Below are 21,504 nucleotides of genomic sequence, written 5' to 3' on the forward strand. Positions count from 1 at the left end.
GTGCAATCTGGACATCGCTATTCGTCGCTGACGATTTACTTTGTGTGTGTTCGAATGGACTGGAGGACGCCAGCTAACGTTAGCATCACCGCCAGCGGCCTAATTAAAAAACAAAACTAGACCAAAACATAGCAATCAAACGTGACGTTGAATTGTTAAGTAGCTGTATGAGGTCTGTGTTAAATCAATTCATGCATTCTTTACCTAACGTCATAAAACAAAATATGAAGCGCAGCAGTTAAATCGGAAGTACGCACGTTAGATTTTCAAAGTAAAAGCAGGCGCAACAGAACGCTAATATGATTCGTCTGTGATGCAAGCGTAACATTAGAAGAAAAGGTAATTTATGAATATAAATAAATCATTTGTGGCCAATGGGAGTGCGTCAGCAACAGTAGTTGACTACACGCAGATTCAACTCGTTTCAACGAGGAACTTCGCATCTTCGGGTTCGGGTTCGGGTACGAGGGCGCGGAGGAAGGGCTGCTGTACACAGCGGAGGTGGAGTTGCTGTGCGATCAGGCCTGGGGCAGCGCGCTGGAGGTGCCTTCTGGATCGAGGCTCAACCTGACCGGACTGGGGTTCCTGTGCTGCCAGTCCCACACCGTGATGGAGAACTACTCCTACTTCTTCTTCCTTAGGTGTGTAAGTGCAGAACCTAATTCAAGTACCAACACTCTTTTGGACTCTAAACATTATTTTAACAGTTTATAGACGTTTAATTGTGGTCACAATCAAGTCCATTACGCTGAATAGCAACTAAAAGTTATTTTATCTGAATAGCAACTAAAAGTTATTTTCATTTGTCTGTTTGTTTTGGAGCACTGATCAGTTCTATAAGCAATGGTTAAATATAAATATTTGGTATGCCAAGAGTATTTCCAGCAGGGGAGACTTGAGATTTTTATCTTCTGCATCTTTGATCGCGGTGCGAGTTGTTTTGCAAACGAACATTTTACCTGCAAAGCAAAAAGGCTCATTTAAACATAAATGCATCGGCCTATGCCATTTGCAAAAACATACTTCATTTGCTACAATGTCAGCCAAAACACCAATAATTCCCTCAGCCGCTTCAGCTCCCTCCTCACAGTTTCTTCTGGACAATCTCCTCTGCAGGATGGATGAGAACTACAACATCCTCCCCCACGGCGTCAACTTTCAGGACGCCATCTTCGCCGACACGTCCGACAACAGGCCCACCTTCTCCAGCCTCTTCCAGTTTTCCAACAGCACCCAAGGGAGCCATTCTTTCCACGTCTTCAGTTTCTTAGTGGGGCACACAGGAGGACAACAGGGTAGGATATATTGTTTCCACAGCATCACATACAACATAACGTTTTCAATATGTAGCCTCTGAAAGGCTGCAAAATAACAACAACATATGGCTACTGTTTACAAATCAAGGAATAAATGTATAGAAACAGAATCTGCTGCTTGGTTGGTCTTGTTTCTGTCGAGCCAAATTTGACATTTTATTTCCAACCACAAAAAGACAGCAGGCCTAGAATTTGTGCTCAGTACTGTTGATAGCGATGTATCTCTGCACACAACAAACAGTCCATCAATGAGCAAAGAAAGAAAAATAACGATGCTTGAAAACATGATTTGAAGATCAGCCGACAATTTAGTCAAAGCAATTTCTGAAGACACCAGGACCACAGAGAGCCTTCACATCTTCAGACTAAAGACACACAAGTTCTTCAGACTCTACCTCGACTAAAAGACTAACAAATTGTAGCACTTAAATTGTACTTGTAACGTCACTTATCTATAGCAAATTGTAAATTGGCTTATTAGAGGAAATTGCACTTTCTTGTTTCTTGTTCTTCTGAGTTTGTACCTATCACACGGTTGTGGTATTCATGGAAAGGAACACTAATACAAGCAGCTACTATCCTCTGTGTTCTCTTCGCATTCGTAATTTGCGGTATCCCATTGATGTGTCATACGATTGCCCAACTCTTGAAGAAACAAATAGCTATGTACAGCCTGGGGTCACCTGATGACTCACCACCAAACTTGTTCCCTAGACGTGACTCTGACGATAACCCCAACAGTGACTCGGACTCCCTTGACGAGCTGAACACTTACGACCTCGACACATACGCGTAGTGACATAGTGACACACTGTCTGTGTGCATTCCTGGTGTTCTAAATGTTTTTTGTTTCACAGTAGCTTGCTAAAACAATGAGAAATAACATTCTCACAAAAACAGCTTTTATCCCTGCATTTATTAGTATGTAACGTAAATAGGATTGATATAATGACCTTTCCACAATATTCTATATCTGTATTGTGTGAAAAGGAATCAAGTTCCGGTATTGTGATTTAAACATGTTTTCATTTCTTTTTTATTTCAATACTGTAAACATGACATCTGGGGTGTAACGCTCAAATCCTGTGAGAAGGTTTCCAGTCTTTATCTTCTCCTAACAGATTTCTTCCTATTTTCCCATTTCGGAGGGGTTTTTTAGGGAGTTTTTGTTCTGTGGCAGGCAAAGTTTTGTGAGCGATGTTCAGATGTTCATGTATTGTGATAATTGATGAGGTAAATATCAGATGGTACATTTTTTGAGTAGGCATTCTAAATTGATTGCATAGTTTGTGATTATTATGTAATCAAAAGAGTGGAATGTAATAGGAAAATGATATGTGACCCTTTTAAATGCTTCATTTGTATAACCAGTTTATTAGTTGCAAGTGCTTAGATCACAAAGGCATGTATATACATATATATGTATATATACATATATATATACATATACATACATATATGTATATGTATGTATATCAGGAATCAGGAATCAGGAAACATTTATTAGCCAAAATATGTCAAACATACAAGGAATTTGTCTTGGCGGTTAGTGCGCGACAGTAGACAGACAAGACAACAGTGCACAGGTAATAAAATAAAGTGGAATGGAGGGAGGGGTTGGCCGCGATCTTTTTAGCTCGCTTCAGAGACCTGGAAGCGAACAAGTCCTCCAGGGACAGCAGATTGCAGCCGATCACCCTCTCTGCAGAGCGGATGACACGCTGAAGCCTGCCCTTGTCCTTGGCTGTGGCTGCAGCGTACCAGACGGTGATGGAGGAGCAGAGGATGGACTCGATGATGACCGTGTGAAAGTGGACCATCATCGTCTTTGGCAGGTTGAGTTTCTTCAGCTGCCTCAGGAAGAACAACCTCTGCTGAGCCTTCTTGGTGATGGAGCTGATGTTCAGCTCCCACTTGAGGTCCTGGGTGATGATGGAGCCCAGGAAACAGAAGGAATCCACAATAGTGACGGGGGAGTCACACAGGGTGATGGGGGAGGGTGGGGCTCTGTTCCTCCTGAAATCCACAACCATCTCCACTGTCTTTAGAGCGTTGAGCTCCAGGTTGTTCTGGCTGCACCACGACACCAGATGGTCAGACTCCCACCTGTAGGCGGACTCGTCCCCACCAGAGATTAGTCCAATGAGGGTGGTGTCATCCGCAAACTTCAGGAGCTTGACGGACTGATGACTGGAGGTGCAGCCGTTGGTGTACAGGGAGAAGAGCAGAGGGGAAAGAACGCAGCCTTGGGGGGAACCGGTGCTGATGGTCCGAGAGGCTGAGACATGTTTCCCCAGCTTCACGTGCTGCTTCCTGTCAGACAGGAAGTCTGTGATCCACTTGCAGGTGGAGTCGGGCACGTGCAGCTGGGAGAGTTTGTCCTGCAGCAGAGACGGGATGATAGTGTTAAAAGCAGAGCTGAAGTCCACAAACAGGATCCTGGCGTAGGTTCCTGGGGAGTCCAGATGCTGGAGGATGTAGTGGAGGGCCATGTTGACAGCATCGTCCACAGACCTGTTGGCTCTGTAGGCGAACTGCAGGGGGTCCAGGAGGGGGTCGGTGAGGGACTTCAGGTGGGACAGGACTAGCCGTTCAAAAGACTTCATGACTACAGAGGTCAGGGCGACGGGCCTGTAGTCATTGAGTCCTGTGATCCTGGGCTTCTTGGGGACAGGGATGATGGTGGAGGCCTTGAAGCAGGCTGGTACGTGGCATGTCTCCAGGGAGGTGTTGAAGATGTCAGTGAACACCGGAGACAGCTGGTCAGCACAATGCTTCAGGGAGTGAGGGGAAACAGAGTCCGGACCGGCTGCCTTACGGGGATTTAGTCTTCTAAAGAGCCGGTTAACGTCTCTCTCCAGAATAGAGAGGGTCGTTGCTGGTGGGGGAGGGGAAGGTGATAATGATGAAGAGGCGTGAGCACCTGATGGGCTAGGGGAGGGAGGGGAGGGGGACTGCAGCAGGTTGGTGGAGCTGTGGGGGATGGGATGAGGACATTGTCTTTCAAATCTGCAGTAGAACTCATTGAGCTCGTCTGCCAGGCGGAGGTCATTCATGGAGTGGGGGGTTTTTGGCTTGTAGTTGGTGAGGTGTAGAACTCATTGAGCTCGTCTGCCAGGCGGAGGTCATTCATGGAGTGGGGGGTTTTTGGCTTGTAGTTGGTGAGGTGTTTTAGAACTCTCCAAACCGAAGCAGAGTCACTTGCTGAGAACTGTTGTTGGAGTTTCTCAGAGTACAGGGATGATAGTGTTAAAAGCAGAGCTGAAGTCCACAAACAGGATCCTGGCGTAGGTTCCTGGGGAGTCCAGATGCTGGAGGATGTAGTGGAGGGCCATGTTGACAGCATCGTCCACAGACCTGTTGGCTCTGTAGGCGAACTGCAGGGGGTCCAGGAGGGGGTCGGTGAGGGACTTCAGGTGGGACAGGACTAGCCGTTCAAAAGACTTCATGACTACAGAGGTCAGGGCGACGGGCCTGTAGTCATTGAGTCCTGTGATCCTGGGCTTCTTGGGGACAGGGATGATGGTGGAGGCCTTGAAGCAGGCTGGTACGTGGCATGTCTCCAGGGAGGTGTTGAAGATATCAGTGAACACCGGAGACAGCTGGTCAGCACAATGCTTCAGGGAGTGAGGGGAAACGGAGTCCGGACCGGCTGCCTTACGGGGATTTAGTCTTCTAAAGAGCCGGTTAACGTCTCTCTCCAGAATAGAGAGGGTCGTTGCTGGTGGGGGAGGGGAAGGTGATAATGATGAAGAGGCGTGAGCACCTGATGGGCTAGGGGAGGGAGGGGAATGCTTCCCGTATCAGTCTGGCCGCCTGATGGGACATTCTTGTGGTTGTCAACTGCGTGTGAGGTTTCTGGAGACTCGTCATCTGTCCCATTCAGGTCAGGCACCAGCCTGTCTCTGAAAGTGGTTCCCTGTCTTCGCTCTCGAATTGTGAATTTCAGCTTTGCTGTAAACCTTTTTATCATTTTTAAGGCATGATTAACCATTTCGTTGAGTCTTGTGGGTGGAGTGATGTCCCCAGACAGTAAGGTTTCAGAGGTGTTAGAATTGACTCTGGCTCTAACCTCTTCATTGATCATGCTACTAAACATTTCTGAGCTCTGATCCCTGATCTCGTCTTTGACTTCCAGGACATCTTTGAAGCCTTGCATCACAGTGTCACCCACGTCCTTGACTTTAGGACCTGTTTCTGGTCCTTAGATTGTTGAGCATGGCTTCTGTCAAGACCGTGACCATGTTTTCTATCATGTCGGCCAACAGCACTTTGGTGGTGCTGTCTGGGGTGCCATTTCGCAACAGTTCAATCTGTCCTGGAGTCAAACTGTTGAGAAAGGACTCAATAAATGGCTTCACGCTGTATTCTGAGTCCTCCATCTTCCCTGTTTACTAAAGCACTTCTCGACCTCCTCTTACCTATATTTCTAGCTTCAAGTTATGACCAGATGTTACACATCAAAGGATAAATGCGATGACGTGCAACGGTTGCTAGGCTTACCTATATTTCTAGCTTCAAGTTATGACCAGATGTTACACATCAAAGGATAAATGCGATGACGTGCAACGGTTGCTAGGCGACGACTGCGTCACCGACTGACAGCTGATATACTGTCAGAGCGATTATCGTCATTACAAAATGCGTCACAACTAAAGAAGTTAGATGGATCGGACTTTTTCCTCAGCTGTGAACGAAGGTGCAATCTGGACATCGCTATTCGTCGCTGACGATTTACTTTGTGTGTGTTCCAATGGACTGGAGGACGCCAGCTAACGTTAGCATCACCGCCAGCGGCCTAATTAAAAAACAAAACTAGACCAAAACATAGCAATCAAACGTGACGTTGAATTGTTAAGTAGCTGTATGAGGTCTGTGTTAAATCAATTCATGCATTCTTTACCTAACGTCATAAAACAAAATATGAAGCGCAGCAGTTAAATCGGAAGTACGCACGTTAGATTTTCAAAGTAAAAGCAGGCGCAACAGAACGCTAATATGATTCGTCTGTGATGCAAGCGTAACATTAGAAGAAAAGGTATTTTATGAATATAAATAAATCATTTGTGGCCAATGGGAGTGCGTCAGCAACAGTAGTTGACTACACGCAGATTCAACTCGTTTCAACGAGGAACTTCGCATCTTCGGGTTCGGGTTCGGGTACGAGGGCGCGGAGGAAGGGCTGCTGTACACAGCGGAGGTGGAGTTGCTGTGCGATCAGGCCTGGGGCAGCGCGCTGGAGGTGCCTTCTGGATCGAGGCTCAACCTGACCGGACTGGGGTTCCTGTGCTGCCAGTCCCACACCGTGATGGAGAACTACTCCTACTTCTTCTTCCTTAGGTGTGTAAGTGCAGAACCTAATTCAAGTACCAACACTCTTTTGGACTCTAAACATTATTTTAACAGTTTATAGACGTTTAATTGTGGTCACAATCAAGTCCATTACGCTGAATAGCAACTAAAAGTTATTTTATCTGAATAGCAACTAAAAGTTATTTTCATTTGTCTGTTTGTTTTGGAGCACTGATCAGTTCTATAAGCAATGGTTAAATATAAATATTTGGTATGCCAAGAGTATTTCCAGCAGGGGAGACTTGAGATTTTTATCTTCTGCATCTTTGATCGCGGTGCGAGTTGTTTTGCAAACGAACATTTTACCTGCAAAGCAAAAAGGCTCATTTAAACATAAATGCATCGGCCTATGCCATTTGCAAAAACATACTTCATTTGCTACAATGTCAGCCAAAACACCAATAATTCCCTCAGCCGCTTCAGCTCCCTCCTCACAGTTTCTTCTGGACAATCTCCTCTGCAGGATGGATGAGAACTACAACATCCTCCCCCACGGCGTCAACTTTCAGGACGCCATCTTCGCCGACACGTCCGACAACAGGCCCACCTTCTCCAGCCTCTTCCAGTTTTCCAACAGCACCCAAGGGAGCCATTCTTTCCACGTCTTCAGTTTCTTAGTGGGGCACACAGGAGGACAACAGGGTAGGATATATTGTTTCCACAGCATCACATACAACATAACGTTTTCAATATGTAGCCTCTGAAAGGCTGCAAAATAACAACAACATATGGCTACTGTTTACAAATCAAGGAATAAATGTATAGAAACAGAATCTGCTGCTTGGTTGGTCTTGTTTCTGTCGAGCCAAATTTGACATTTTATTTCCAACCACAAAAAGACAGCAGGCCTAGAATTTGTGCTCAGTACTGTTGATAGCGATGTATCTCTGCACACAACAAACAGTCCATCAATGAGCAAAGAAAGAAAAATAACGATGCTTGAAAACATGATTTGAAGATCAGCCGACAATTTAGTCAAAGCAATTTCTGAAGACACCAGGACCACAGAGAGCCTTCACATCTTCAGACTAAAGACACACAAGTTCTTCAGACTCTACCTCGACTAAAAGACTAACAAATTGTAGCACTTAAATTGTACTTGTAACGTCACTTATCTATAGCAAATTGTAAATTGGCTTATTAGAGGAAATTGCACTTTCTTGTTTCTTGTTCTTCTGAGTTTGTACCCTATGTTCGAATGCACTTACTGTAAGTCGCTTTGGATAAAAGCGTTAGCTAAATGACATGTAATGTAATTCAAGGAAAATGCCATTATTTAGCTCAACTCAAAAGCACGAGTTTAATGCTTGTGATTTCTGCATCTCGTCCCCACAGGGAGCGTCCTGCAGCCATCTCCATCGCAATCAAGAGCAGGGTGAGGGTGCAGCCTTTTCATTCACACGATGCACTGCCCTTCAGGTGGCAGAATATTAACACCTCCTCTTGTCATGTGTTCTACAGCCAACGCCACGGAGCCGGACTTCAAGTTGAAGGATTGGGTGTTCCTCAACTACACGCAGGGCTGTAGTGGAGGGTAAACGCACATAAACGCCGTTTACGCACCTCTAGAATTTTGGAAATAGCGTTTACGCACCTATAAATAGCGTTTACGCACCTCTAAGTGGCGTTTACGCGTTTACGCAAGTTCCCTGCGCCTTGTAGATCCATCACAACCTCCAACTCTCACTAGACCGGTTTGCAGCCGAGTGTGAAGCGGTTGGGATGATGACTAGCCCCTCTAGATCTGAGGAAATGGTTCTCAGCAGGAAACCGATAGATTGCTTCATCCGGGTAGGGAATGTGTCCTTACCCCAAGTGAAGAAGTTCAAGTACGTCTGGGTCTTGTTTACAAGTGAGGGGAAGATGGAGTCTGAGTTTAGACGGAGAATCGGAGCAGCAGGGGCGGTATTCCACTCGCTTTACCGCACCGGTGTGACGAAAAGGGAGCTGAGCCAGAAGGCAAAGCTGTATGTGCTTTATAGGAAGAGCTCTTGATCAGGTTCTTCTGAGTAGAACTCCAGCAGATAAAATGGGAGTTAAACCCTTATTACTGAAAAGTCGAGTGTAAAACAAAGAACACACATATACAATAAGTGAAGACTTACGGGAAAACAGAAAGATGTGAAAGAGCTGTGTATAATTAGAACAAAGCAAGATTTTTTTCTTTTTTTTTAAAGAACTGTAGCAGATTCAGGTGTTTTTTGTCTGTTCTCTACAGTATTCATGTCCAGTACATATTTTCCCAGACAAAAAAAGAACAAAACAACACAAAACAGATTTTTATTTGTTGTTGCTTCAGCAGAGTTGTTTCAAGTGCGTCTATGAACGTACAGGACGTGGCCACAGCTGGGCCAGGAATGCTCCACATCCTTGCATGAATTCACACAGAAGGGAATGCACATGCAAGGCAAGAACCTGAATCAAGAATAATGTTAAAATAATACTTATAACAACATTTCCTCCAGCTTAAAATTAAAGTAAACTGAAATCTGGTATAAGAGGTTCTAAATTGTCATGTGAGTTTTTAAATAGCTAAAAACCCACAGAGAAAAGTTGAATTAAGTATAAGCACAAATTCAACACACTTGAGAGACTCAGTTGCATAAACTGTCATTTGGTCATTATGGTTCTTTACAAAGTGTGTGTGTGTGTGTGTGTGTGTGTGTGTGTGTGTGTGTAAGGCTACTTTACTTACCCGAAGATTCCCACCACGCCACAGATCAGCCAGGTGAGCGTTCCATTGATGTACCTGAGCTGAGTCATACCAGTGTTTCGGCAGTTGGGACACATCTTTTGTCTAGTCAAGTGTTGGTGAGATTTGGCTGCACCACCACCACCTGGTTCACTGTGAGAGAGACATCCACCACTATTTAACGGCAATCCACACCTACTTCCCAACCTGTCACAAAAACTCAAGCTCTCTCACTTCGTCCCAGTAGGAGCTATTCGTGGCACTGGCAACCCGCCGAGGCACTTCCTGTTGCAGATTGCGGTGCCGCAGTGAATCGTGGCAACTGCCTCGACACTGCGGCTCTTGGCACGATTTCACGAGGCAGTTGCCACGAATTCGAGGCACTAGCCACGACTTCGATGCACTTGCCACGATTTCACGAGGCAGTTGCCACGAATTCGAGGCACTTGCCACGACTTCGAGGCACTTGCCGCGATTTCACGAGGCAGTTGCCACGAAGTCGAGACACTTGCCACAACTTCGAGGCAATTGACGCGGCTTCACGACAGCTACCGCGACTTTGCGCCACGACAGTTGCCGTTTTATTTCCCAAATATGTTATATGTTTGTTTTATAATTTGCCAATATGTGATAATACAATACTGCCTTTAAAAGTACTAGTGTTGGTAGTTATTATTACCTATTAACTATTATTAACTAGTATTATTATTCCTGCCCAGTGCAATAACACAATAAATCATCCCATGCTAAATAATGACAATAATAACCCTGTACTGCTGTGATGTTGCTGCTCTTTCCTCTTCTACAAATTATTATTATTGTGACTTTTGGAAGGTTATTCTTTTGTTTGAGTTTATTTAATTTAATTTAATAATTGAATATTTCTATCTTATTATATTGTATATAATGTGACATTATGTTTATCTTTATATTCTATTTTCTTCCCTGTACATGGTGCTGTGATACCAACATTTCCCTCTTGAGGGATGAATAAAGTATAAAATATCTATCTATCTATTGTTTTAGTAATAAAAAGCCAGTAAGTGATACAACGGCTTCCCATTTTAGTGCAGCTAAGCGAATATGGACTAAGATCACTTGCCGCCCTGGTTACAATCTCTACTTTGGGAACTAATCAATGGGTATGTGATTTATATGAACAAACAATAACACTGGGTGGGTGCCATCAAGACGTGTCTAAAATTGAATGTCGGTATATAATAGGAGTTACCAGTATTTTCATTTAAATTAATGTTGACTACAATTGTTGACAAAAGAATTTGCCTGAGCTAGATTGTGTGCATGACTGTTTTTAGATATCCAGTGATTGCACAAAAGCTGCTGGATTAAAGTATTAACCTTATTCTATATTGTTTCATGATCAGGCAACAGACAGTACCTTCATGATGGATGTTCCGTAAAAGGAAAAATGACATTCTTTAAATGACATTTATTTCCTTTTGACTATATCTGTTGTGCTTGTGAAGAAGCGACCACCCAAACGCAAGGGAACGTAAAGTGTTTTAATGAACACAAACACAAACAGAAGAATACGGACGTTTGGCCGGCAACGGTGAAGCCCAGTGAGCAGAGAACGAGGTCCAGGCCGAGGGAGACGCACCAGACAGCAGTCAGCTCACGTCAAACAGGAAGCTGTGTAAAGCAGAGGTTAGCAACGGGACAATAATAGTTCAGCAAGAACCGTCAGGACACAACAAGGCAGGCGATACGGGACAACGAGCTCAGGTACGTCGGGTGCACAGGTAATGCTCTGGCGGAGAACAAGGGGAAGAGGGAGGCTAGAAATAGTGTCTAATTAGAGGAAGCAGGAAGAGAGGACGATGAGATGAGAGAATGAGAAGCAGCTGGGAATGAATGAGCAGGTGTAATTAAGTGAAGGGGGGGTGCGAGTGTGTGTAAATGACAAGAAAGGGGTGGAAAGGAAAAAGAGGAAGGTACCCGGTTTATGACAATATCATGCTATAAACAGTTTTTCATTGTTTACTAGGGAGACAAACGTGTATTTCTTAAAAAGTATTTTATTAAAGAATCACTAGATTCATCTATATGGTGTTTTTTTACGTCCGTTGTTTTTACTGTGCATGAATGCAATGCATAAATCAAGTTCTGATGTTTTGTGAATGCGCTGAATGATATCTGCCATCAAGTGTTGCGTTTGAGCAGATAAGTCCGTAAAACAGTATTGTTTTAAGCCTAGTAATCTTGACAAAAATATATAATATTAGTAGTGGGTGAAATAAAATAATCTCTGCTTTGTTTTTTAATGCAGAAATAAATGTGCTCAAAATCATCTCTGTAATTGTGTCTTGGTTATGTACTGCAACGATTTGAACACTTCTTACCACTGCTTTCTCGGTCACTCCCTGACGTGTCTTCAGCACTGAGAAAAAAATTAGGTCTTTGAATGAACTGCTACCACATTCTGTGATTACAATGATGTCAACTTGACGTGCAAAACGCTGTTAGCCAGCATTGTCACAGTCAATTTAGGGATGTTGCACATATTCATGCTCGCCCACAATTAAAATGAAAGTTGTGTCTACCTTTTTTTTGATGTGTTCTCCAGCAGCAGAGATTCTGCCTGGTATCGACACATGTTGCTGGTCCTTTGCAACCACTCAATCAAGCCCTACAAAAACAATAAAAATATTCAGAATCTTATCATACATGTTTATTTCACTGAAATGGATACTTTCCATTACCTATGTACCCAGTTAAGTTATGCTTCTTGCAGCTAGACATTGATGCTCAGTCATCCTGCAGTTGTAAGTTTGGGTTATATTCTCTGAATGGTGTTTTCAATTGTCCATTGATACTTGATCTCTCAACTACTTAAGTCACAAATAAATGTGATTATTTTCCGCTGTAAACATAATAGTTGCAGTAGTGGCTGATTTGGTTAATTTCCTCTATATCTCACCTCCGGCAAAATGACCTCTGTAATAAATAGCTGCTTCTCAGCTACAGTTCCAGTTACCGACAGTATGCTGTCCAGACGCTGGACAATCTGTTCTGTCTGTGGAAACAAGTAAATAGGAAAAACGTCAAAAAGCATTTCATATACCATCCCAAAAATAGAACTGTTTGAGAGAAGATGCCCACTCTGCAGTTTTCTCTCCAAGTCCTGCAACATAAGATGAATGTTTTATAAATTTAGTTTTTAACCAGTCTGAACAGTGTGTATGATTGTTAACTACCATTTTATATGAAAAAACGTTTTACAGCTCACTTGAGAAAATGTACAATGTATGTCTCTACCTTTATCTCTTCATCCTTCAGTATTTCTTCTGCTTTAACAGACTCCAAGATGTTGTCTCTGTTTAAGAGAAAAGCATAGGCTGAATTTGACAACAATCTTTTCATGTGGTACTTTCCCAACATACTCCAATATCACAATGTTTATATCATATATGTAAGGAGCCATGAGATTATTCTTACACATCTGTGACAATGTTGCATCCACAAAAGAAATCCTTTGATGCGCAGTAACCTTCCACCCCGGCGCACTCAAAATGCAGCCATTTTTTGCAAGATGAGCACTGAACCCATTTGTTTTGCTTGATGTGGCTGTGGAAAAGCCTACGAAAAAACAGAAGTGGGACAACTTATTCCACAATCATTTTAAAATACTATCAGGTTCGTCAATAGCAAATGTTCCCACATGTAGAGCATTTTCCCTTAAAAGATAAGTTACTTACATAAAACCGAACTTTTCAACTTTTCTGTGTGTGAAATAAATTAAGTATGTTTGAGTTGTCACCAATATTGCACATACCTAGTTGTCCCAGTTTCTCGCTGGAACAAACATTTTTTTTCCAGGCCAGGCAATGGCTGCTGGAGTCTGTATTTTTTGCTTCAGCTTCCTGAAGTCTTGTTTCACAGACTTTCTTCTTCATCCTTTCTTCTGCCGTTGGTGGGAAGTCCTGTGTAATCATGACCTTTGTTGTAGTCACAGTATTTCTCTTAACATTATACATTTTAAGAGACTTAAAATTAGTTAGTCTTACCTCAGCATCGACATGTTTTATCATGTGGGCTGCGTGGTGCAATCGAAGGGTCCTGCATTGGTTCAAAGTGAGAGCCTCCCCAGTGACCTCTAGATTTCCCACTTCATTTTCTGCGGCCTATGGAAACAATTTGCTTAGATCATTCCCACAAAACATACATGCACTGAACAGTTGGACAAGCAGCTCAGACAACAAGCAACTCACAGAACAGACAAACACTCCACAATTAACACAGTCGTTCTGCTTCCACTGTGTAGGACATGTAACAGTCCAATCTTGAAGGCTGCCCGAACATCTGAAGGCATTTCTACAAAAGAAACAAGTAACAATCATTTTTTAGTCATCATATTGTTATATTGCCATGCCGAGAATTGATAAATACATACACGTTATGTGTCTCTCCCTTTACCTGAGGAGATCCATGTCAGTGATTCTGGGGAAGATCCTCAATGAATCATACACTCGAATCTGTTTGGCTTTGAAGTCAAACACCTACGAGGAAGTAATTCAGTCAAAACTACATTCTAAAAAATGACATTATTTTCTTAAATAATAATCAAAACATCATCAACATCCAAAGCCAGTCTGCAAAATATTGTTATAAGAAGGGATCAGCAGGTGGGGGTGTGGGGTAAACATTTTGAAAGGAGGGAGTTACAGTAAATGAGTTTTAAAATAGTTATGATGGATGCATGACTTACTTTTTCCAGGGTTAGGGTGCGAGATAATTGGGTTTACTTTGAAAGCGATTTTAAATTAAAGGACACTGGACTGTGTGATTTTGGTTTAAAGCTTAAGTTAGAATAAAATACCAAAACTATGTTTCTGGCAGTGAAGTTTTGTTGACTGACAATGTAGATGAACAGACCCACAGTCACCAAAAATTTAAAACCAACATGTCTACCTGTCAAGTTGTATAAGACAAAATATATATGAAAACCTTTAAATCAATGATAGCTCACCCAAAGTATGAAATGGTTCCCTGTCTCTGGAGTGGCATGGCCCACAATTCTCGGCAGAAATACTTTGTCTGCAACCTATAGCACAACAATAATATAATGTATTACAACATCCATGATCAGGGCAGATGTGTTTTGTTTATTTGTACAATTTGTTTCATTATGCATAAAGCATTATTAAAAGTACCTACAGGAATGCATTTAACAACACGGTCACTGACTGCTCCACTGTTGTTCCATTGTCGGTGCCACAAAATGAAATCAAAGGTACCCAAAGCACCACACTACAACAGAGAACATGTAATTAATGTGTGTGCGAACATATAAAAGCATCAATATAAAATAATAATAAATGGATGAAATTTTAAACGGTTACCTGGTTTTCTTGAGCCAGCTGTGCTACTCGATAGTTGACTGCCTGGAATTCAATAGGAAGATTAAGTACATTTCTGAGTTTCTGATAAAAACCTTTCTGTCTTTAAATTCTGCTAACTGACATTATAACTGACATTATGGTTGTCATTATGGTACTGTAATGGTAAAAATATGTTATAAGATTGTTTTCTGCTAAAGCCGTGTCTCAAGTGTCCTGTATTTGACCCTGATGTGCAAAGAGCAGTATGATACAAAATGTTGGTTTGCAGCTGTGCTCTGAGAAGGGAGGACGGTTGACTCGATCTCATAGAAGCTTCAAAACAAAGGACTCCTCTTCATGGCCTTGGTTGATATCTTATTCTGCACGAAAGTTCTGGATCCAAGTTTTACTTTCATGTCAAGTAACAATGATTTGCAGCGGCCATTTAGGAGGATCTTGTGTGTGTGCTACCCTCAGCTTCACCTGGGTTCTTATCTCAACCTGCTTTGCAGCTTCTCGTGGCTGGCACGGAGAATGTCCTTCATATGTGTATAAAAACTCAGTGTCTTTTGTGCTCGGAGACGCCATTTCCACAGAGCACTGTGATACGTGCCTGTGTATTTGACCTCCTGCTTGCAAGCAATAAATGGACTTTTTGCAACTTTGATCATTCATCAAGACTCTGTTTTATCAGACAAATCATTCTCTTCTACCGAGCTTTTATTGAAATATTCCACAACAATTTGGCGTCACGAACAGGATACGCTGACCGTCCGTCAGGCTCCAGGGGACCGTCCGGGGAAAAAGGCCTTTTCCAGGATCACCAGCTGATGATCCTGCCTCATACCTCCTTAGACAAGAGAGAAAGGACCGGCGGAAACCAGAGGAGTCCTGATTGACGTCACGTGTATCCAGCGAAAAAGAATTAATTTCTACTAACTCGGGTAAGAAGTTGAAATTCCAATTATAAAGTAACAGTAAGAGTTGAACATAACGGAAACGGATGACTGATCAAGTGGTTGTTATAGTCTGGGGAATACAATTATTATCATTATTTTTTTTTTAAACATTTTGGGTTTTTATTTGTTTTATTTTTTTATTATTTAGTACATGATTCCGGGATATTTCTAATGCATCATTTTATGCGAAGGTAGATAGGATCGTTCGACTTCACTCGGAACAAATTCTCCGAGATCGTAACGTCGCTAGACTACAAGTAGAAGACAGGATTGCTTACGGTAAAGATTTCACTCGGAACAAATTCTCCGAGATCGTAACGCAGATCGCTTGACTACCCGGGTAAAATAAGACCGTTGTTATTGACCAAACGTGAATTCCACCTGTGGAATAAGATCGTGGAAATAGCGTACGTGAATTTTATGCTGAAGCAGGTAAAACGATATCACTGTTATTGATAACCAAACGTGAGTTCTACTGAATTACCCTTAGAATAAGATCGTGGCAATATCGAAGCGTGAGTTTTACGCTGAAAAACATTCAAAACGATATCACTGTTTTTGTTAACCAAACGTGAGTTCGTGCAGACGTCAAATCATGCTCACCCCTCAACCCATTCAGACCTGACCCCACAGCTCAGTCCACCCGACTCTGCATGGTCAATCCACGACCTATCCCCCTGGAGGGGCACAGCCGGCAGAATTGTGGATTTTCTTAACACCACCATGGACAGTAAACTGGACGGGTCTTATATTCAAGCCCCCATGTTTCAAGTTCCAGGGCCACAGGATGGACCACCTGCCTCCCATCTGCCCACCATAAAAAATGGCGTGGCTTTTGGAAAAGAGTTCCTGACGTTATGCAAAGACATAACAGCCATCTGTGCTGCTGTGGTTGCGGCCTTCCCAGTCAACATGGCCCTCATCAACAGCACGAAACAAGGTAAAGCCGAAGATGTAACATTTTACTATCAGCGTCTTGTGGCTGCCTTCCAGATTCACATCGGTCTCGAGGAGCCCACAGACATAACCAACATGACTGTGTGGGAAACTCATCTCAAGAACGCCTTCATGAACGGGCTTCTGCCAGACGTCAAAACTGCCACTGAACACTCTGTCGTGGGTCTGGAAGATGCAAGGCTCACAGAAGTGGTAAAACATGCACGACACAATTATAAAATGCATGGGGAAAATCAAATGTGTCAAGACAAACGCAGCAAGCAGACTCAGGAGAAAGCCCAGCTTCCGATGCTCCAAGCCGTAAAACAGTTGACACTGGGTGCAGAAGGAGGACGAGACCCCCACCCATCCGGAAATACTTATGGGAGGGACCAACAGAGAGGACGAGCGTATGGAATAAATCATGGGAGAAGAGGGCGTTTTCAAGGAGGGGCCCCACGAGAAGTGCAACCCGATGAATGCTTCCTCTGTGGCAAAACAGGACATTGGTACAAAGACTGCCCCTACCGTTCAAACCAGGTACGTCAGCCACATGGACGACAGAGGGGGTCAACAATTCGGCACTTCAGACTGACGGTGTGTGTGGGATGGAGATTGCACGTGTGAAGGGATGACTACTGCTGCCTCTCCAAAACAGGGAAGTGAAACACACCACACACAAACACAATGCTGCAACGAAGACCTGCTTCCTCGCACGCACACCCACATACACATGCACACACAATGCTGCAATGAAGACCTGCTTCCTCGCACGCACACTACAGAACAACATGCTGTTTTGCTCAGCATCATTTCTCACTTAGAGCAACAGAATACATCCACACCACCACCACTCACGTATGCTATGTTTTCATCAGATGCATACAAAGATATGCCAACTACAAGAGTAATTGTGGAAGGGAAAGAATTGGCGTTTTTAGTAGACTCCGGAGCTACTCATTCAGTAATTCAAGAAAAACCTTTTCCAAATCAAAAAATGAGTGGGCGATATGTATATTCTCAAGGGGCTTCTGGTTTGACTGTGACAGAAAAATGTACTGCACCTATGGCGAGTGTACACTCTGACGAGACTGACCTAAACCCTGACATAAAAGTAAAACTTTTTTCTTTTTTACTCTCTTCACTCTGTCCCATAAATCAGATGGGCAGAGACTTGATGTGTTCATGTGGTATTTGTTTGACGTCATCTCCAGACGGCCTTAAAGTGGTTCGGCGTAGAGCAGCACTCCAAATGGTGCAAAAGGCTCCCTCTAATCCTCTTTTTGTGTATCAGTGGTGGATCCCGATCGATGAAGCTCGGAGGCTGAGCCAGGCTGGTGAAGCACGGGTTTCTCCTCATGCAGACGTATGAACCCTGAACACCTGCATTGCACAACATGTGTCTCAGAGGGTCCAGACGGCTCTTTTGAAGAGACATTTTTTGAGGCCCTCAATGATGCAATTGCCTGTTCTACTTTGTACTGGTCAACTTGTAAATCTGTTGTCTCTGTTTCTCTGTCTCCCACACAGAAAGAACTGTTTCAAGTTCCCGGCTCCTATCCCCATGTCTCACTGTCTAAAGGACGCCTTGACCAATGGAGGGATTTGGGACCATTTGTGGCTCAGTGTGAATCTCTCACTGACTGGGAGGAGACAATCGATCCACTCGTTCTGCGCTCCGCCTCTACAGGGTTTCACAGAACTCACTGTGTACACGGTTGCGTATTTCTCCGCAAAACTCGACCCTGTCGCTGCAGGACTGCCACAATGTTTGCGCGCTGTGGCCGCGGCTGAAGAGGCGCTCACTGCCTCACGTGACATAGTGGGTTACGCACCACTCACTCTGCTCGTTCCGCACGCGGTTTCTTTGATTCTCCTCGAACAGAAATCATCTCACCTCTCTGCGGCTCGTTATTTGCGTTACACACCTGGACATGCCGAATGTCACTATAAACGTTGTACTAACCTAAACCCTGCATCATTACTTCCTATTCCTGGGGATGGGGAGGACCACAACTGTTTGGCTGAGCTCCAAGCTCAGTGCACTCCTCGCCCTGACCTAGTGGACGCTCCACTAACTAACAGCGACATGGTAATGTATGTGGATGGATCCGCCTCCCGCGATCCTCAGTCTGGTGAAAATTGTGTTGGTTTTGCTGTTGTTTCTGACTCAGGTGTGCTGTGTTCAGGTCCTCTGCCATGTCACCTCTCAGCCCAGGCAGCCGAGCTCATCGCTCTGACCGAGGCCTGTAAACTGGCTACGGGTAAAACGGTCACAGTTCACAGACTCTCGCTATGCGTTTGGTGTAGTACATGATTTTGGGGTGCTGTGGAAACACAGGAACTTCCTTAAACCCGACTGTAGTGGCTATTTGTCCATAAATTTAAACAAAAACAAATAATAACAAACTTCTCAAATGGCCACTCGAGGCTACGTCATGGTTAGGCTTTACGCAGGTTCAGAGGTACCAAAGCAAAGTCCATAACAAGATTGAGTTTGAGGCGGTTTATTCACACACATAAGCAAGCTCACAGACATTTCTGCTGCCTCTCTCACGCTGGTAAAAAACCATATGCCCTCGTGCCTGAAGTACCTCCCACCTTGACCTACTTATGCAAATGAACATAACACCATGTGACCAATAAACGACAATACGAGTAAAGCATAAATACAAAATACACCAAATTAACTTTAACAGGAAAAGAAAAAGAAACTAGAAAAAGCATTTCCTGCTGAAAATGCGTTGGAATGCAAAAAGCTGAAAGCTGCACTGAATATTTAAAAATAGCTGAAAATACAGAAAGTTGAAGGGAATTTGAATACATTTGCTGAATATTTAAAAATAGCTGAAAATACAGAAAGTTGAAGGGAATTTGAATACATTTGCTGAAATAAAAGATATTAGAAAAGCTGAAATTAATTTGAAATAGTTGAAAATACAGAAATGGGAGAAGCTGAAAGGAATTTCAATAGATTTGCTGAAAAAGCAGAAATGAAAACAGCTGAAATAAATGTGAAATATTGCAAAACAGAAGTTGCAGGAGCTTAAATGAATTTTAAAAAGTACAGAAATAACAAAAGCTGAGATGAATAAAAAGAGGTTTAAAATTGTTTGTAGTAATGTTAGTTGTAATTTGGGTATTAGTACTAGCAGTAGAAGTCGGTTTAGTATCAATAGCAGTAGAAACAGCTGGAATACTGATACTATTAGCCATAGTAGTATTTTTAATAACATTAGTAGTAGTTGTATTAATAGCAGTAGAAATACTAGTAGTATGGTAGTAGAGGTATCAGTTGTAGTTCTACTAGAAGTACTAGTAATATTCGTAGTGGTTATAGTAGTATTTGAAAGAGCAATGCGTATTTCAACGAAACCACTTCATGGTTAAGGTACAGATAATCATTGAGGCTTTTAGTTTGTAATGATGGAATTGGGTGAGGGGGGGTTGGGAGACAGAATGTTTGTTATTCAAACTAAGAAGTTTTTAATTAATAGGCCTCATCACAAACATTACAGTAAAAATTCCCTCCATGGGGCTTTTATTTTGAAATTATTGGATTGGGTGGGGTGGGGGGGTGTAGATAGAGGGAGGGAGGGTGAGAGGGTGAGGAAGGGAGGGGTGGTGAGGAAGAGATAGAGGGAGAGAGAGAGGAGGAGAAATAGACAGACATACTGACTGAGTGATTAACAGTGAGAAGAGGTCAGGGTGGAGGGGGGAGGGGGGGCCAGTGTCTTTATCAAATTGGTCTGTTGACAGAAAGCATAGCTGCGTCATGTGACTCCACTAATCAGGTCACAAGGAGCAGCTGTGAGCCACAGACAGATCCTGCAGCATGTGAGTGCTCGTAACCACGACAACGCCGCACCTGTGCGGCTGCAAGAGGGCAGACACAGAACAGCAAGTTACACAGAATCCACACCTCAAACAAATGAGAACCAGCGCAAAACTATAACAGCTATCTAAAAAATACGGCGTTTGTATGAGACCCAAGACTCTACCGAACGCGTGGATGTGTTTTTATGTCTGTCCGGTAATAAATACGGCTCCTATGGCCGTTTACAAAACGTGTACCTTGTGGATTTTTGTGAGAAATATGTCGGCAGATTTGTATTGGAGCCTATGGGGCTTTTGGCAGAGGTTGTGTCACTCAAACACTCCTTGCGCCAAAACTAAAAAACTCTGGGATTCCATGAACGCATTAATCCAATCAGCACAACCATACCCTCATTAATCTGAAGAAATTAAGCCTCTAGAGTGTATACTTTGGCTGCAAGGACAGAAGTTCCATCTTTTTTTAACCAGATTCCTGCGATGCCCCACACTCTAGCCCGCGAGCTCTCCACTCTAGCAGACGCAATACACACTCATGTAAAAGTCAGAAACGGAGCGAAGAACTAGTGAAACATAATCAGTGATTATGAAAAAAGTACAATAGATATCAAGAAGCAGTTTTTTTCATAAAATAGTTAAGACTTGTGTCAACATTTGAAAGTTTAAATGGTGTCTGTAGCTGAAAGATTTGCGAAGCTGAAAAATCTGAGAGTTGAAGAAGTTTAGGAGGATTTGAATACAAACTCCATTTGAAAACCATGTTAAAATATTAATGATTATTGATTTATATAAATTCAAGCATAAGAGGTAGAAAGCTGAAAAGTCATAGCCCTCAAGCCAGAAAGGAGCTGAACATTTTAATATTTGAACGGTTTTAATAGCTGAAAGTGTGAAGGAGTTGAAAGGTGCCGCGGAAGAAATAGAAGAAGTTGAAATAAAGATTCGAAGAACAATACTTGGAATGCATCGTTAATGCATTCCAACAATAAGTAAGGCTATAAATTAACTTAAACCCAAAATAAACAAAAATAAAAATATAGCTCCAACAACCCAGCCCCTAATTGTAACGGTAC

At 43.0% G+C, this 21,504-nt stretch overlaps 1 protein-coding gene across 2 annotated transcripts; it reads left to right on the forward strand.

The window, feature by feature from the left end:
- The first annotated feature begins 7,051 nt into the window (after nucleotides 1-7,051).
- LOC144383257 (uncharacterized) lies at nucleotides 7,052-8,261 on the forward strand. 2 transcript variants are annotated; one of them, XM_078080282.1, is made up of 3 exons: nucleotides 7,052-7,310; nucleotides 8,004-8,043; nucleotides 8,130-8,229. In XM_078080282.1, exons 1-3 carry the CDS (start codon nucleotides 7,052-7,054, stop codon nucleotides 8,194-8,196), a joined length of 366 nt encoding a protein of 121 aa, XP_077936408.1. In that variant the 3' UTR covers nucleotides 8,197-8,229. The 2 variants fall into 2 exon arrangements, with proteins under 2 accessions (XP_077936408.1, XP_077936409.1); XM_078080283.1 differs by lacking the exon at nucleotides 8,004-8,043 and having other exon boundaries at nucleotides 8,130-8,261.
- The last annotated feature ends 13,243 nt before the right edge of the window (nucleotides 8,262-21,504 follow it).

This window comes from Gasterosteus aculeatus, chromosome 9 (genome assembly GCF_964276395.1).
Source record: "Gasterosteus aculeatus chromosome 9, fGasAcu3.hap1.1, whole genome shotgun sequence".
In the NCBI taxonomy this organism is placed as follows: Eukaryota; Metazoa; Chordata; class Actinopteri; order Perciformes; family Gasterosteidae; genus Gasterosteus; species Gasterosteus aculeatus.